At 45.2% G+C, this 18,870-nt stretch overlaps 2 protein-coding genes across 2 annotated transcripts in view; both read left to right on the plus strand.

Annotated features, from left to right (window-relative positions):
- Nucleotides 1–18,870, plus strand: part of PANX3 (pannexin 3) — a 200,557-nt gene that overhangs the window by 61,299 nt on the left and 120,388 nt on the right. The gene's annotated exons all lie outside the window — the stretch shown is intronic.
- The window catches only part of NRGN (neurogranin), a 48,025-nt gene continuing 40,677 nt past the window's right edge, over nucleotides 11,523–18,870 (plus strand). Inside the window, exon 1 of the mRNA XM_080982682.1 lies at nucleotides 11,523–11,798. Within this exon, the coding sequence (XP_080838808.1) occupies nucleotides 11,784–11,798 (15 nt within the window). The 5' untranslated portion in view covers nucleotides 11,523–11,783. The remainder of the gene's footprint in view (nucleotides 11,799–18,870) is intronic.

The raw sequence follows: 18,870 nt of genomic DNA on the forward strand, positions 1-18,870 counted from the left end.
GAATTTGTTGTAGTATGATTATAATTTGAATTTTGTAAAACCAAATAAAAATTATTTGGATTTTTTCCCCCAAAAAGAGAAATGTATCTTGTTTAGGGTGCTGTGTCTTGTTTGGAGGGACCCCCCCCCCGCATTCCCCTCACAGAGCAACAATTCCCAGAGTTCCCCGGGAAGAGACATTGTTTGCTAGGGAACAGAGCTATATGCGGGAAAGAGGGGTCTGCTAACAACTCTCAGCATCCTTAACAAATGACGCTTTCCATAGAACGGGCTAATTGCCTTCAAACGCCTTCTCAGCCAAAGGAAGATGTTGCTGTTAACCAGCACAGGTTATTACTGGAGCGATCAGCATTAATCCTTTAAGCATCACCACATTTGCGGCGCATCACAGCCTTCAGCATTATGACATAAATACAAAGCGAAACCTGCCAAGGCTTGCAGTCGACATGACAGTAATTGCGCTTGTGTTTATAATGGCTGCGGTGCCACACATGGTTCGACGGCTTAGCGTCAGAGCCGGCGCCAGTTCCCTTTGGAGCAACCTGCCGAGGTGGCAAGCCGCTCAACAGGTGAATTTGCAGTTAAAAGCAAGCCCTGTTCTATTTGGTCAGTGGGATTTTCTGTCCAGTATGGACCACAGACTTAGTTAAAGGAGCAGATTGCATTGAACTCAATGCATGTTTATGACAGAGGGCAGCTCTGTCGTTATTTTCATTTTTCCAAATAGCAGCAGTGCCAAGAAAGGTGGGGGAAGGAATCTGTGGGGAGTGGGAATGGGGGGGGGGGGTTAACCCTTTCATCTCAGGCTGTTCTCCACCCCACCCCTCACCCAGCAAGCTGCTCTAAATTGTGAAGGGGAAGCAAATGCAGTGGTACCTCAGTTTTTTAACATACAGTGGTACCTCAGGTTACGTACTTAATTCGTTTCAGAGGTCCGTTCTTAACCTGAAACTGTTCTTAACCTGAAGCACCACTTTAGCTAATGGGGTCTCCTCCTGCTGCCGCGCCGCCGGAGCACGATTTCTGTTCTCATCCTGAAGCAAAGTTCTTTTTTTTTTTTTTTTTAAGAAGCAAAGTTCTTAACCCGAGGTACTATTTCTGGGTTAGCGGGTCTGTAACCTGAAGCGTATGTAACCTGAAGCGTATGTAACCCGAGGTACCACTGTAATCCGTTCTGGAAAACTGTTCGAGTTCTGAAATGTTGGAAAACTCAGTAGCCGACAGCTAGGCCTCAGGATCTTGCATTCAGCGGAAGCCTCATGGCATGTTCGACTTCCGAGGCATGTTCGATAACTGAAGCATGTACTTCCGGGTTTACGGCATTCGAAAACCGAAATGTTTGTCAACGGAGACATTCAAAAACCAAAGTACCACTGGAGCCATATGCAGGGTTGAGTGACGTCAGGTAATCGGTGGAGGAGAACAAGGCTTAATCTTTCTCCCCACCTTGCAGCAGTACTGATCCAAATTGTCCTTGCTATGGAGCTGCTTTTAAAAAATAAAAAGGAAGTTTGACCCGTAAAGTATACTGCATGTTGTACTGTATCTAGTAACTTGTTGATACCAGAACTGATGGTGTCGACTGGAAGCAGGTTCAGGAATGATTCTTCACACAACACACGACTGATTTGTGGAACTTACGGCTGCATGATTAGATGCATTCCTGGTTGGTCAAGGCCTATCAGCCATTGTTGGTTATGATGGTTAAATGGAGCCTCCAGTTTCAGAGGCAGTGTACATTTTTGGACAAGGTTTCGAGAAGAAACAACAGGAGAGGGCTGCAGCCTTCATGACCTCTTGTGGGCTTCCCACAGGCACTTGGCGAACCACTGTGGGAAACAGGATCCTAGACTAGGCCAGCCTGTCGGAGCCCCCATACGACCAGCTGTAATGGCTACTCCTCCGACGTATCTTCGGAACCCATCCAGGCTCTCCTCCGATGGTGATTGATGACCTAAGCCTTTGAATGAGACTTCAGGCACGCTCTCCATTCGCAGAGTACCCAGACAGCAGCAGAAGGAGCCAGAAATATGTGCTACATTGCTACTTTATTTCTACCTGCGGAAAACAGGAAAGATTATGTGTCTGCTCTCTGTGAGAGACAGAGAACAACAGGACAAAGAAACAGGAAACCAGTAACATCAACATCCATCTCCCGTCTCCTGTGAGACTTCCAACAGTCTGGAATGTCAACAGAGTCTTGTGACTCCAAGAACTGCACAATGGCATAACAGAAACCTAACAGCCTTCCCCAGCCTGGCACCTTCCAGATCACTTGGACTACAAATCCCATCAGCCTCAGCCATCAAAGGCTGGCTGGGGCTGATAGGAGCAGCAGAGTTTCATTTGGACGGCTCCACTCAACGGACCTATAGGGCTCTTCTTATGATATTATTTACTTAGTAGATTTCTATCCCACTTTAAAAAATATGAATCTATATCCATAGCAGCTGTCTTTTAACATTAGAAGTGTTTCACAAAACATCATGACCCATAAAATCATGGCTTTTGTTTTCAGCCGGAGCTCAGTTCTGGCACCTCTCGGGCAGACCCTCCAAGTGTCCCTATTTTCCAGGGACAGTCATGGATTTACAGAAGCCATCTCTGTTTCTGATTTGATCCCAGAATGTCCCGCTTTTCCTTAGGATGTCCCTATTTTCACTGGCAAAATCCTGGAGGGTATGGAGTTATGTGACCCCCTAGGCAAGGTGATAAGTAACTATACAACCTTTAAAAGACATCTGAAGGCAGCTCCGTATAGGGACATTTTAAAAAATGTTTTATTATGTTTTTATATATGTTGGAAGCTGCACAGAGTGACTGGGGGCAACCCAGACAGATGGGTGGGGCAAAAATATAAGAATAATAAGAATAATGGAATAGGACGTCCCTATTTTCATCAGAGAAATGTTGAGGAGTATGTTCCTAGATGGGCACCATTGCCATTTTAAGAGAACAAGGGAGGCGTTCATGGTGAGTTCCCGCACCTCTTTTTCTAGAAAAAATGCCAGTGCATAAGATAGCAAGTTAAAAAAGCATAACTATACACAATACTTATATCTAAACATGCCTAAATATGAAGTATAAGGTCAGACAACTAGCTAGCACTACTCCTTCTGATACAGGAGAACACAGTGATTATTTTTTGCGTCTGATTTTCAGACAAGCATGTTGGTACTTAAGAATGGGGGCGGGCAGGGAGGTGTAATAAATTTCAGCACCTGGTAGTGGAAAGATTTTTATTTTTATTTTAGAAATCAGTCCCCGGGCGATAAGAAAAGAGAAGCCACCGAACAGTTGCAAGATAAAGTGGGAGAATTGTAAGGTTGCTTAGCAACATCCAAGCCTTTATTTTTCGGCAGCAATTTTTTTCCATGTGGGCAGGGAACTCAGATGGGAGAGAATCCAGTTGAGCCGTGTTAATTCTCACCCTCTCACTTCGCTTGGGCTCAGGCAGGCACAAAAGTTTCGCCCAGCTTTCTCGGCGTGGATTTAATTACACAGGCACTCACCGCTGCAAAGAGATCTCATAGTGCAGAGATATTTAGTCTGCTCTCTGCCAAACTCCTTAGAGGACGAAAGCTGATTTAAGCCCTGTTGGGGGCTGGTTGGGCTTAAATCTGAACGCTTTGCCTTGATTGGACAGAGGGGCAGGTTACGTTTCCGTGAGCTTTTAGGTATAAGCAGCAAAGCTCCCTTCTGACAACGTAAGGACATAGCATGATCAGAGCCCTGCCTGGATCAGGTCAGCAACCCATCTATGCCGGCATCCTGCAGGAAGCCCAGTTTGTGAGTGCAACAGCGCTCAGCTCTGTGATCCCACCAACTGCATACCCTCCAACATTTCTCAGATGAAAATAGGGACATTTCTCACTCCTCCACAACTGACCCTCCTTGACACCCCCCTCTCCATTTTTGTCCCTTTCCCTGCAGAGCATCTTCTATCAGAAGAAGGGTGAGTGCTGCCACCCCAATGGGCCATGGCACACATGCCCTCTGTTGTCCTGAGAAAACCCCTTAATCCCAGCCAGAAGCTTTTTTATTAGGAATTGTAGGTACCTACATCTCAAAGGAGGGACGCAGGTGGCGCTGTGGTCTAAACTACAGAGCCTAGGACTTGCCGATCAGAAGGTTGGCAGTTCAAATCCCCGCAATGGGGTGAGCTCCCGTTGCTCGGTCCCAGCTCCTGCCAACCTAGCAGTTCGAAAGCACGTCAAAGTGCAAGTACATAAATAGGTACCAGAAGCGGCTTAGTCATGCTGGCCACATGATCCGGAAGCTGTCTGCAGACAAACACCAGCTCCCTTGGCCAGTAAAGCAAGATGAGCGCTGCAACCCCAGAGTCGTCTGTGACTGGACTTTAATGGTCAGGGGTCCCTTTATCTTTACCTTTACATCCCAAAGCAGCAGGAAAGACTTTTTATGTATGCGACAACTGCAGCATGGATGCAGTGGCATGCGTCCCGGGGGCGTGGCATGCCGCCTGTGGGGGCATGGCGCCCGGCATGGTGGGGGTGCGCGGCGTGTGTCCGGGGGGGCGGCTGCGATGGTACCCCCCTCCCTGATGGTGCCGGGGGCCGTGCGCTCCCCCCACCCCCCCATTCCTCCGCCAGTGCATGGATGCTACTAGCCCAGAGATGGGAAGAAGAAAGAGTCCCTACCAAAGACGAATGGCAAACCAAGCTGTTAGACTGCACCGAAATAGCAAAACTGACTGGAAAGCTCAGGACCAAAGAAGACAAAAACTTCAAGAAAGAATGGGGGGGGGGGGTTATTATAATTTATTTAGGAGACCGATGTAAGCAGATGAAAACATTAGCAGGATTTTAATTTCACTTGTAATGTAACAAGCACTAAGGACAATATGGATAGACCTAAAATATAGATTATGAAATATGCAGTTGAAAATGTTGACAATAGGACCCATGGAGGGTGGGGGGAGAAGTCTCGAAATTCAGAGAAATCTATGCAGATATAGATTTGGTATTGTTATAAATTTATATTTGTAAAATGAAATAAAAACAATTTCAAAAAGAAAGAAGGAAGAGAAAACCCCTTAATCCCGATTTGATTTTATTCCTTAGTAGATTTACAAAAAGAAATGCACACCCCAATAAATAAATTTTAGAAAGGGGTAAGATTAGACGCAGATGCACAAAGCATTTTTTTAACCCCCCCCCCAAATCAAGACTTCTTGCTCTCCTCTTCGTTCCCCCTTTATTCTCTGCCCTCTGCCTGCCCCTCACAGCCAGCCTCCCCTCACAGCCATGGAGAAGCAACAGGATGCTTCCTCGCATCCACAGCTGCCATTGCTTGGGCAGTTTGTGGTCTTTTCACTGCTATGATTTTAAATTTGTGAGCCCTACCCATGTTTCCTAAGGAGGTTTAACAAACAGAAGGACACCGTCCTCTTTCTGTGCTCCTCCCGATGGAGACATGCAGGTGGGGACAGGTAAGGTTCTACTGAGATTTTTGTGTTAGTGGGACTGGGGGTATTCATTGTGTATGTGCGAATAGACTAGTTTTAGTCTCACCTTTATTCTTGTAGATCAGGGGTGGCCAACTCCCAAGAGACTGAGATCTCACAGAGTTAAAGACTGGCAGTGATCTACCCTGTTTTGGGGGGTTGAGGTCGAAATTGTTTAGTTTTTTTAGGGAAGAGGAAGGCCCGTTTTTAAAGGGTTCAGGTCAAAGTTGTTGAGCTTCTTTTAGGGAGGAGGAAAGCCCCGTTTTTGGGGGGCAAAAATGTTGAGCTGCTTTGGGGGGAGCCAGTGATCTACCAGTGATCTACCACAAATGTCCAGTGATCTACTGGTAGATCACAAACTACCTGTTGGACGTGCTTGTTGTAGATCTACCCCTGCTTTAAGGCATTTACATACTGTCATCTCTTGTATATTATTTACTACAAAGTAATGTCTTAATTATGCATTCTCTTTTTTTTTTAAATGATATTTATTAAGGTTTCACAAAGAAAGAATCACATCAACAAAAAAGAAAAATTCAAGAATAAGAAGAAAAATACACAATGCAAAATACAAAAAGAAAAAAGAAAAAACAGTTAAAAACAATTCCCTCTTTTCATCACTACTTTTACATTTACTTGTTTCCCGGACCTCCTCATACCTCCCTCTTTTGTATTCCAATTCAGTTTGTTAGTCCAGCAATTCCTTTCCCTTCTTTTTAATCCCAATCCTTAATCTTAATATAATATAACATTGAATTTTTACCTATTAAAAACCAATTTTTCCATTCTTTTAACCTTTTTAATCCTAATCCTTAATCTTGATATATTTATAACTTTAAAGCCTGTACAGCTAGAAGCCACTTAATTTCAATCCAACATCACTCTAACATTCATTAATTTTGCAATATTTCTGTAAATAATCTTTGAATTTCTTCCAATCTTCTTCCACCGACTCTTCTCCCTGGTCACGGATTCTGCCAGTCATTTCCGCCAATTCCATATAGTCCATCATTTTCATCTGCCATTCCTCCAGTGTGGGTAGCTCTTGTGTCTTCCAATACTTTGCGATGAGTATTCTTGCTGCTGTTGTAGCATACATAAAGAAAGTTCTATCCTTTTTTAACACCGGTTGGCCGACTATGCCCAGGAGAAAGGCCTCTGGTTTCTTCAAGAAGGTATATTTAAATACCTTTTTTAATTCATTAGATATCATCTCCCAGAAAGCCTTAATCTTTGGGCACGTCCACCAAAGGTGAAAAAATGTACCTTCAGTTTCTTTACATTTCCAACATTTATTATCAGGCAAATGGTAGATTTTTGCAAGCTTGACTGGGGTTATGTACCACCTGTATATCATTTTCATAATATTCTCTCTTAGGGCATTACATGCCGTAAACTTCATACCTGTGGTCCATAACTGTTCCCAGTCAGCGAACATGATGTTATGTCCAACATCTTGTGCCCATTTAATCATAGCAGATTTCACCGTTTCATCCTGAGTGTTCCATTTCAGCAGCAAGTTATACATTCTTGACAAATTCTTAGTTTTGGGTTCTAACAGTTCTGTTTCTAATTTTGATTTTTCCACCTGGAAGCCAATTTTCTTATCCAAATTGTATGCCTCCATTATCTGATAATAATGAAGCCAGTCTCGCACCTTGTTTTTTAGTTTTTCAAAACTCTGCAATTTCAATCTGTCTCCATCTTGTTCCAAAATTTCCCAATATTTTGGCCATTTGACCTCCAGATTGAGCTTTTTCAAGGCTTTCGCTTCCATTGGTGACAGCCACTTAATTATGCATTCTCTACCTATTTTTAATTTTAATTTTCCTTAGCACTGAACCACTGCTATTCAAAAGTCGACTCTTTATTACTGCCTTTGCAATTGTTCAAGATAAAATCTGTTTTGGAAGGAGAAGAAATGAGCGCTGAACTACTCATATATTACAAGTGAACTCTTTATTTACTGCGTTTCCTATTGTTTAAGATAAAACCTATTTGCGAAAGAAGCTACTTTTGCCATTTTTATGGGTGTTTATTGTTTTTTCCCTGATAGTTGCCTTGGTGATATTACCTTGTGTCGATTGCAGTAGTCATTGTTTCACCATGCTGTTCATTGTTTTATTGTTGCTTGGGATGGCACTGGCAAAGGAAATAGGGACATTTCAATATCAAATCAGAAGCCGGGGTGGCTTTCGTAATTCCGGGACGGTCCCTGGAAAATAGGGACAGTTAGAGTGTATGCAGTTGGCACTCAGTGGCTCACTGCACTTGGTTCAGATCTAAAAGCACCATATGAAAGGCTGCAATCCTAGGCCCACGTATGTCTGAGTGGACACAGAAAGCATTGCACTGTAAGTGGACTTAAGCAAGCGGCTATTTGAATGCTAGGGAACCCATGGCCCTCCAGCTGCTGTCGGACTACAGTTCCCATAATCCCTGGGCATCAGATGTGTTGGCTGCGGCTGATGGGAGTTGGAGTCCAGCAACATCTGGTGGGCCATAGCTTCCCCCATCTCTGCACTAGTCTAAGGTCAGCTGCAGTTTGTCACAGCCGTTATATAATGAAGTCCTAGTTCCACAAGGCTGCTTTGATGTGTGGGTGTATTTGTCTTGGTTTCAAAGGCCTGAAGCAAAAAAGCTATGATCTTTCTTTTTTTAAAGATACCCACAGGTGTCTGAACTATCTCTGTATAATTCCACTTGATATCACAAGTACAGGAAGTAATTGGGGCAGATTATTTGGCCATTATGATCCTGTCTAACCGGCGCCTGTTTCTCAGGCAGTGGTCCTGGTTCCAGTAATTTCCCATCCAGAATACTTTTGGCTAGGATTGAACTTGGAACCTTCTGAATACAGGGCAAGCTCTATATCATGGGGCCACACTCCCTCCCTCCCTCCCACCATCCTGGTTATTTGGGGAATAGTACCCCAGGAACACCACACATTCAGGCATGGTGATCTCTCCTGGATCCAGTTCTCCTGGTGTCCAAAGCAAACACCTTCTGGTATTCATGAAATAGCAAACCTGTGTTCTTGCTGCTTTGTTAAAGTGGCCGACAATTTGCAGAACACTTATCAAAACCTTTTACAGTGGTACCTTGATTCTCAAACTTAATCCATTCCGGAAGTCCATTCCAAAACCAAAGCATTCCAAAACCAAGGTGCGCTTTCCCATAGAAAGTAATGCAAAATGGATTAATCCGTTCCAGACTTTTAAAAACAACCCCTAAACCAGCAATTGAACATGAATTTTACTATCTAACGAGACCATTGATCCGTAAAATGAAAGCAATAAACAATGTACTGCAGTCACACAATCAATCCATCAGTAGTTGAAATGGGTTCCACACAGTCACAGAAACAAAACAAAAAAGCCGCAAAAACAAAAACGCAAAATAAATAGCAAAAACAGACAGACCTCAGTGTAACACTCAAAATGGAAGTGTGGCACTCAAATTGGAAGCCTAACACTCAAAACGGAACAAGTTCGATTTCTGAAAAAGTTCACAAACCAGAACACTGTTTGGGTTCCAAGTTGTTTGAGTACCATGGTGTTTGAGAACCAAGGTACCATTGTACTAGGGCTGCAACTTTTAACTAACTGGTTAGGGACATAGGAAGTGACCTTAACGTTAAAACAAACCATGTCTCTCCCACACAGGAGAGGAAGGTACAAGCAGGCTTGAGGGAACCCGAAGGTTTGCAAAAGTACAAAAAAGTCTCTTTAGAAAAAACGAAGGAGGAGGAGGCACCTAAAAAGTCCTTTATGTACTCAATGGCATGGCATATTTAGGGTCTGAGAGTGAAAACAACAACAACAGGAGAGGCAGGTGGGGAGTGGAATGGGATGGAGCAGCTGCTAAGGGATCAAAAGACTTATAGAGTAGATAACAGAGAGAACCACTTATTTGTCTCCATAGGTCATTTCCTGGCTCATGCTGAGAAGCTATTTTCAAACGTTCTCAGGCTTGGAAGTGACAAATGTTAATAAGAAATCAATGGAGAAATCCAGTACAGTGGTACCTCAGGTTAAGTATTTAATTCGTTCCGGAGGTCTGTTCTTAACCTGAAACTGTTCTTAACCTGAAGCACCACTTTAGCTAATGGGGCTTCCTGCTGCCGCTGCGCCACCGGAGCACGATTTCTGTTCTCATCCTGAAGCAAAGTTCTTAACCTGAAGCACTATTTCTGGGTTAGCAGAGTCTGTAACCTGAAGCGTAAGTAACCTGAAGCGTATGTAACCCGAGGTACCACTGTATCTTTATGGAGCTGGGCTTAGGCCTTTCACCCTCAAAAATCCATCTAACAGTGTAACTACTGTAAATGCATTTCCCTGCAACAGTTTAGGAAGAGGGAAAGTGGAATGCGTTCTCTCCCTGCCACGCTTCTCTCAAAAGTGGGCATCTGCTTGTCTTGCACACGTTTGAAGTTTGCACACAACAGTATAGACCAAGTGTGGGGGATTTCTGGCCCTCTGGATTTTGCTGAACTACAACTCCCACAATCCCTAGCCAATGACCATGCTTCCTGGGGCTGATGGGATCTGCAGTTCAGCAACGTCTGGAGGATCACAGGCTCCCCACACCTGCCCTAGACAGCCACGTTTTGCATTTTGTCTCATGTTTACATTTTCCCCTCTGTTGTCGCCTGGGCAGACACTTCACACACACCTGAAGAGACGGGGCTCTACTACTCCATAAGAAAGGCAGCGTGGTGCAGTGGTTAGAGGTCATGGGAGATGGGGGTTCAAATCCCCCCTCAGCCATGGAGGTGGTTGGGTGACCTTGAGGCAGTCACTGCCTCTCAGCCTAATGCACCTCACAGGGTTGTTTTGAGAATAAAGTGAGGAGGAGGGGAGCCGTGTATGCCTCATTGAGCTCCTTGAAGGAAAGGTGGGATATAATAATAATAATAATAATAATAATAATAATAATAATAGCTTATGGCATAATTGATTGCATTTATATCCCTTCTTCCATGATCAAACTCAAGGCATTGAACACACAGTTTGCATACCTTCCAACATTTCTCTGATGAAAATGGGGATACCCTATTCTATAATACAGTGGTATCTCAGGTTACATATGCTTCAGGTTACATAAGCTTCAGTTTACAGACTCCACTAACTCAGAAATAGTACCTTGGTTTAAGAACTTTGCTTCAGGATGAGAACAGAAATCTTGCTCCGGCGGCGCAGCGGCAGCGGGAGGCCCCATTAGCTAAAGTGGTGCTTCAGGTTAAGAACAGTTTCAGGTTAAGAACGGACCTCTGGAACGAATTAAGTACATAAACAGAGGAATAATAATAATAATAATAATAATAATAATAATAATAATAATTTATTATTTATACCTGGCCCATCTGACTGTGTTGCCCAAGCCACTCTGGGCAACTTCCAACATATGTAAAAAACATAATAAAACATTTACATAAAAAACCCTTCTCCATACAAGGTTGCCTTCAGATGCCTTCTAAGGGTTGTATAACTACTCATCTCCTTGGCTTAGGGGTTCGCATAACTTCATCCCCTTCAACATTTCTCCGATGAAAATAGGGGCGTACTAAGGAAAAGCGGGACATTCTGGGATCAAATGAGAATCTGGGACGGCTCCTGTAAATCCAGGACTGTCCCTAGAAAATAGGGACTATTGGAGGGTTTGAGTCTGCAGGCCAGCTCCCCTCTAAGAGCTTGCCAGATCCATATTTGCTTAGCTTCAGTAAGGTCACTGCATCATGTGTCTTCATACTATGCCCTGGGACCAATGCAGCTATTCATATTTGAGGCACCGCTCTCCAGGTTCTTTTTCTGGTGTCTGATCAGGCACTGGCAACCGACAATATAATTTGGGCACTTGCTAGAGACCTGTGGAATTGGCCATTCTATGTCGAGCTGGGTACTGTTTGTTCTTGATTGTGTTTCTATGGCACAAAGAGCTCTCTAATGCCAACTGGGCTGCCTGTCTCTTTAAGTATTTAAAGGGTGTTAGAAGCGAGGGGAGTTGCTGTAAAACAAGCTGGGGAAAGAGAGAGAGAGAGAGAGAGAGAGAGAGAGAGAGAGAGAGAGAGAAAAATTAAAAAGCAAGAGGAGAACTGGAGCTGCCTGAGTAGGTCTGATAGGCTCCCCAGCTGAGAGTAAGTGGGTTACGTAGGCAATAAGCTCTGCTCAACTTCAGCACCTACAGAAAGATCTGTTCTGGAGGCAGCAGGGAAAAAGCAAGTTCTCGTAAGTGGAGAAGGAAACAGATCTCTGCCTTCCCAGGGTGTATCTAGCTCCTGTTGGCTGGGGAACTCTTAATCAGATTGGCACCCACGATGGACTGCTGTAATGTACGTACACATCTGTAGATTATTATTATTATTATTTTATTTTGGAATGCGCAAAGAAAAAATCATGCTAGAATGCAATAAGCTGGTGGGGAAAGACTGAAGTTGAGGTGCAGCACTCAGGTTGTTTTGTTCGTTTTTATTTCTGAACTATTATGAATGGCAGTCTGTGATCAAGTGCTGAGATGTCTCTGAATCTACTCTCATATTGATATGGCGCAGGGGGAGGGGGAACACGCCCACCTTTTCTTTAGGGTCTTTTCTTTAGGGTCTGAAAGATCCCCTCTCTGAGATGGTTGTGGACGAGGCAACCAGGCATGGCACACCATGTACCTGAACCCTGTGACATTTTGGAATTTCCCCTCCCTGTCTGATGGATAGGAAATTCTACCAGCTGCCCTGAGCTTATTTAATAACTTTAAATTAGATGTGGTGCATTGACTTTTTTATTGCAATCTTTTAAATAAAAGGAGTCTGTCTTTTGGATCTTTTAAGTTGGCTGCTCTGTGTGGCACAGCGATTTCTAGTTGCCAGAAAGCTAAGCGTGGAAATAGCAATAACAGGACCAGCAGAACTGTTAGTTTCTGTGTGGGAGTTTGCTGCTTATTTCTGCTCCTGTACTGGGGAGAAAAAGAGATGAGGGGAAATAATGGCTCTTTTATATATATATAAAGGGGCTGAGAAAGAAGAACAAGCAGCAACCGCTGACTAAATTCACGGATCAGGGTTTTTCTTTTTTTTCACCCCTTTGAAAGAAACCACTAAAACAATGAACTTTGGACTGCTGGAAGTCTTAAATCGGATTTGCGCTTTTGGGTGGGAAAAGCATTTGAAGGCTGGCAGCGCTGGGTAGAACATGCATATTTTGCAAGCTTTCCCTCCTGGGTTTCCTTCATTTTTCAACCTTTGGAGCAAGGGTAGCCAACATTGTTCCCTTCTAATGTTGGTTTTCTGGCTCCCATCAGTTCCAGCCAGCATGACCAGCGATGCAAGTTGTGGTGCAACACTCTGTTGGCTACCCTTGATTTCGAGATTAATCCACACACAAAAATAAGTGCTGTTGGTATGTTCACACGTTCTGTTGGCAAAGGGGCTAAGGTGGCGATGGGGAACATGTGGCCAATCATTGACCGTGTTGGCTGCGGGGGCCACAGATTCCCTCATCCCTAGTTTAGGGAACTGCAAACAATACTGGAAATATGCCCACAATCATTTCCTGCTTATTAGGACTCCTTTGAGGAGTGCTGTGTTCAAATATTCTGAGTGTGAGTTGGTAGTTGTGCCCCCTTTTCAGGATTCAGGTCCATTCCCAGGGGTTGGAGAAGTCTAAGATAACCGAGTGGTTGGGTGAATGCATCTTGAGGCCCCTAGTTACATCCAGATAAATGCCTGTTCATTGGAACTGTGAAGAAGGTACATCTGGCCACTTCACCAAGTGTTGATAACATATTCCAGGGCTATCTTGTGTTTCTCTGTTATATCTTTAACTGGAAATGACAAACATGCTCTTGGCTTTTAATTCACTGCATAATCAATGGATATGGCATTTGGAGAAGGGCTTTCAGCATTTTTTAACAGCGGAGAAGGTGGGTGATGCCAGTTTGAAGCTTGGGGGGCAGCCCTTGGACAAGGTGCGTTCCTGTGGGCTTCGTTCCTTTATAGAATCATGGAGCTAAACAGGACCTCAAAGATCATCTAGGCCAGGAAATCTGCTGCTACGGCTTCTCTGATTGGTGGTAATCCATCACCTGCTTTAAAAAGTCCGAAGAAAAGATTTCTGATGCAATCTTATTTTCTTACGTTTATATACTACGCCTTCTTCTCCTTCCAAGAAGCTCAAGGTGGTGTATATGGTTCTCCTCCTCCCCATTTCATCCTCACAACAAGGCTGTGACTTAGGTTAGGCAAAGACACGGTGACTGGCCCAAGGCTGCCTCGTGGGGATTCGAACCCTGCTGTCCCAGGTCCTTAGTCCAACACTCTAACCATTATGCCACACTGGCTCCCAAGGGTGGGGAGCCACAAGGTTGGTACTCTCTATCTGGCCTTTGGCAATTCCCCCAGGCCTACTTCCACCCTTGCTCTCACACTCCTTTGCCAGCCTTGCTTCACACCTTTTCCCAGGTGTTTTTACCTGACTGGAATATGCTTCTGTACTCTGGCAATGCTTCTTGCTTGCCTGGATAGAGGAGAGAGGGGTGTGTGTGAAGAAACCAGCCTACTATGCAAAAAGGTGGTAAAACTCACATTTGTTGGTCCACCTGCTTTTGCCTCTGGCCCTAGCGCACACTTGTGGCCCCCAGAAGCTTGCAATGAATGGAATGTGGCCTTCAGGGTGGAAAAAGTTCTCCACCCCTGGGCTGCAGCTCATGCTATGAAATTCTCCCTGCTGTTTCATTGAAATCCCCTTTGTTGTGAATGGAATGTGTTGGTTCAAGTCCTGCCTTCTGGATCAATGGAAAATCAATTTGCTCTGTCATCACGACAGCCCTTCAAGTATCTGAAGGGGGTCACAACATCACCCACCTCTTAGCTGTCTCTAAAACACACACTCATTCCACCTTAATTCATCTCACTTGGTCTCTAGGTCCTTTCACCGTCATTGCCGCTCTTCTGCTATGGACACAATCCATTCCTTACTACCATCCCCTCCCAGAGAGAGAAATGACAAAGATATGGCTATCTACATTGGATCCCAGTATGTTTCCAAGTACAATTCAAGGTGTTGGTACTGACCTTTAAAGCCCTAACGGCCTCAGCCCAGTATACCTGAAGGAGCGTCTCCACCACCATTGTTTAGCCCAGACACTAAGGTCCAGCTCTGAGGGCCTTCTGGCAGTTCCCTCACTGCAAGAAGCAAGGTTACAGGGAACCAGGCAGAGGGCCTTTTTGGTAGTGGCGCCTGTCCTGTGGAATGCCCTCCCATCAGATGTCAAGGAAATAATCAACTACCTGGCTTTTAGAAGGCATCTGAAGGTTTAGGGGAGTTTTTAATGTTTGATGTTTTATTGTGTTTTTAATATTCTGTTGAGAGCTGCCCGGAGTGGCTGGGGAAACCTAGCCAGATGGGTGGGGTATTATTATTATTATTATTAATTTATTTATTATTATTAGATCTTCACTTTTTTATGCTCCTCTTGCTGCTTGCTTGAAGAGGGAGGGTGAGCAAGCAGCAACAGGAGAAGTAGCAGCAGGGGGACGGATTGGTAGTGGACCCCTAACTGAGGGGGACATGGTAGATGCTCAACCACGCTGATTCCTGATGCTGGTCCTGGGTGTGTGGCTTATGATGAAAACCTTATTATTAGAATGGGAATGTTGCAAGCATGTCCCAATCATCACCTGTAAGATGCTAAGGCAGGGATGGGGGACTTATCGTTGAGCTCTCATCAGCCTCAAAGCAGCACTGCCAGTAGTTGGGAATGGTGGGAGCTGGAGTCCAACCACATCTAGAGGAGCACACATTCCCCATCTCTGTGCTGGCAGCATATGCAGCTGCACATCCCACAACACTGGCAAGTATTCACATACCCCGCTCTATGTGGGGCTATCTTTGAAGGTGACCCAGAAACTACAATTAATCCAGAATGCAGCAGCTAGACTGGTGACTGGCGCCAAGACCATATACCAGTAACACTGGTCCTGAAAGACCTACTTTGACTCCCAGTATGTTTCCGAGCACAGTTCAAAATGCTGGTGCTGACCTTTAAAGCCCTAAACGGCCTCGGCCCTGTATATCTGAAGGAGCATCTCCACCCCCATTGTTCAGCCCAGACACTGAGGTCCAGCTCCGAGGGCCTTCTGGCAGTTCCCTCACTGCAAATAGTGAAAATAAAAAAATCCTTCCAGTAGCACCTTTAAGACCAACTAAGTTAGTTCTTGGTATGAGCTTTCGTGTGCAAGCACACTTCTTCAGATACACTGAAACAGAAGTTGCCAGATCCTTCTATATAGAGAGAAGGTGGGGAGGGGTATTACTCAGAAGGGTGGTGGGAATGGGAGATTGGCAGATAGCTGATCCCCCTCCCCACCTTCTCTCTATATAGAAGGATCTGGCAACTTCTGTTTCAGTGTATCTGAAGAAGTGTGCTTGCACACGAAAGCTCATACCAAGAACTAACTTAGTTGGTCTTAAAGGTGCTACTGGAAGGATTTTTTTATTTTGACTATGGCAGACCAACACGGCTACCCATCTGTAACTGCAAATAGTGAAGTTACAGGGAACCAGGCAGAGGGCCCAGTACACCTGAAAGAGCATCTCCACCCCCATCATTCAGCCCGGACACTGAGATCCAGCGCCGAGGGCCTTCTGGCGGTTCCCTCACTGCGAGAAGTGAGGTTACAGGGAACCAGGCAGAGGGCCTTCTTGGTAGTGGCATCTGCCCTGCGGAATGCCCTTCCATCAGATGTCAAGGAAATAAGCAGCTACCTGACTTTTAGAAGACATCTGAAGGCAGCCCTGTTTAGGGAAGTTTTTAATGTTTGATGTTTTATCGCATTTAGGTATGTGAAAAACTATAGCAGCCTTCCCTCAAGCTGCTGTGGCTTTCAATTCCTGGCCCCTGGTCCTGTTGGCTGGGTCTGGTGGGAGTTGCCTTCCAACCATATCTGGAGGGCAGCAGCTTGGAAAAGGCTTCTCCAAAGGTTATTGGACTTGCAAGGTAAAATGAGAGTTGAGTCCCCATCGACTGAAACCCATCAGCGTCAAGAAGAAGCCTGGATTTCTTCTAACAGCCTGACCCAGAAATTCTCCCACGTCCGCAGAGCTAGATGGGGAAAGGACGCGATCTGCTCACTTAGAGCTTTTGTTGGAATTTTCCCGTGATCCTATTTGCCAAGCCAGGGGATGTCAGTGCCGGCGTGCCGGCAGCTCCTAAGGGACTCGGGTTGGTTTTCAGCAATTTCAATTAGGAGATGGCTGGCAGAGTCGTATTTCGTTGCATTAAGTGGGATGGAAACCAGGCGACTTGTCTACAGAAAGCAGAACTTTGTGCCACCTTCTTTGCTTATTTATATGTTTGTCTGCCTGCATTCGCTGGCAGGGTGTGTGGGCTGCTGGGGTTCCTGGGCAGGGCTGTGTGCCTTATTTGTGGAGACAGCCTTCCAATTTGGAGGGAGCGCAGCTACTTTTCTTCAGCACAAATATATTACCAAAAGAAAAGGAGGGGGAGGGATTTTGGGATATGATTTACAACGAACTAAAAAAGAAGTTTAAATTAACCTTTGCCAAAAAGACCTGAAGCCTTTCTCTGAGGTATTATAGGTATAGATATACCAAAAGATTTGAGGATGTTATTTATGTATGCAACCACGGCTGCAAGACTGCTATCAGCCCAGTGCTGGAAAGGAGATAATATACTGACAAAAATGGAATGGCAGACAAAATTATTTGAATATGCCGAGATGGCAAGACTCATGGGGAAAGTTAGGAATCATGACGACCAAAAATTTATCACAAAATGGGACAAATACAGATAATCCTTAAAAGATAACTGTGAACATCTGGAATCTTTGGCAGGCCTTGAATGACTCCTGAAATGTGACATAACATATGGACGTACTGGATAAATATAAACTAGATGTTATTCAATATGCAGTTAATATAGAATTGTAGAGGACCCACGTTCGGGTGGAGGGAAGTCTTAATACTTTTAAACAGAATATTATTTCATTTTCAACGTTTGTGTATTTTCTTCTTCTTCTGTATATCTCTGATGGAGAATGATAATTGTGATGTATACAGTGGTACCTCGGGTTAAGTACTTAATTTGTTCCGGAGGTCCATTCTTAACCTGAAACTGTTCTTAACCTGAAGCACCACTTTAGCTAATGAGGCCTCCAGCTGCTGCTGCTGCACCGCCAGAGTACGATTTCTGTTCTCATCCTGAAGCAAAGTTCTTAACCCGAGGTACTATTTCAGGGTTAACGGAGTCTGTAACCTGAAGCGTATGTAACCCGAGGTACCACTGTACTTAAAAAATCAACAAATATTAAATGCAAAAAAAAGGAGGGGGAGAAAGATGGATGGTTAGGGGTTAAGTTCTAACAGAGTCTTTAAGAAGGACCCCAAAAGAAGGGCCCCATTTAACTCAGCTGCTCTCCTCCCTTAAGCACACTGGCACAGATCCGAATGATGCATTCCACAATGTGCCACCAGCAGAGAACAGGTGTGAAGGGCTGGGATTGCTGGGACTCTGACAAGGCCCACATCTGAGCAAGTGGGGACATCTGCTCATCCCCAGCCCTCACCCACAAGCCCTCTGGCCCTGTTACTGCTCTGCCTTGCCTCTGCTGCCTACCAGCCGCCTCCCTTCCCCAAGCATGGAAGCCAAGAGGGCTAACATAGGGCTCTTCTGATATCTTTGATGGTGATGTCCACATGATGGGACTTCACTGAATGCCCACTGTTGGGGGATGGGCTGCAAGCAGGGGCTGAGGAAGGGGGGGTGCGGTAGGTGCGGGCTGCCCCGGGTGTCACCACTGAGGGGGATGACAAAATGCCGGGAGGCACTCACTGAGGGGCCTGCAGTGCGCCCGAGCCACACGTCTCTCCTGGGAAAGACGCGGTGGCTTGGGCGCACGCAGGCTCTGCACTGCCCAAACGATTCACCCGCTGCCTCCCCCCCCCAGCTGTAGGGTGGCAAACTGGGAGGAGGCAGTTAGGCTCCGGAGGCCCTGTGGTGCACCCCACCCCTATGGGCAACTCGCCCTGCCCCTGGGCACCCCGCCCCAGGCACCCAAGTGTCTTCCTCCACCGCTGGCTGCAAGGAGGGCAGCTCAGGACCTTTTTAGAGGCATCAGCAGAGTTGTGGTGGGCATGTTAATGCCCAGCTGTCTGGCCACCTGTCTGTCTCTCTTCTGTAGAGGATTGTCAACTGCCCAGGAAAAAACTGTTGTGTCCTGCTCCTGTTCCTTCAAGAGGTTTGCTCTGCATAAATCAGCTGCTATATATCATCAGCTTATTTCTGCACCTAGCTCAGTATTGTTTTTTTCTGACTTAGCAGTGACTCTCTCCAGGGTCTGAGGTGAAGACAAAACCTTTCACACCACCTGCCACTTGATCCTTTTAAACCGG

The sequence above is a fragment of the Podarcis pityusensis genome (genome assembly GCF_964106645.2).
Source record: "Podarcis pityusensis genome assembly, chromosome: 15".
Classification (NCBI taxonomy): Eukaryota; Metazoa; Chordata; class Lepidosauria; order Squamata; family Lacertidae; genus Podarcis; species Podarcis pityusensis.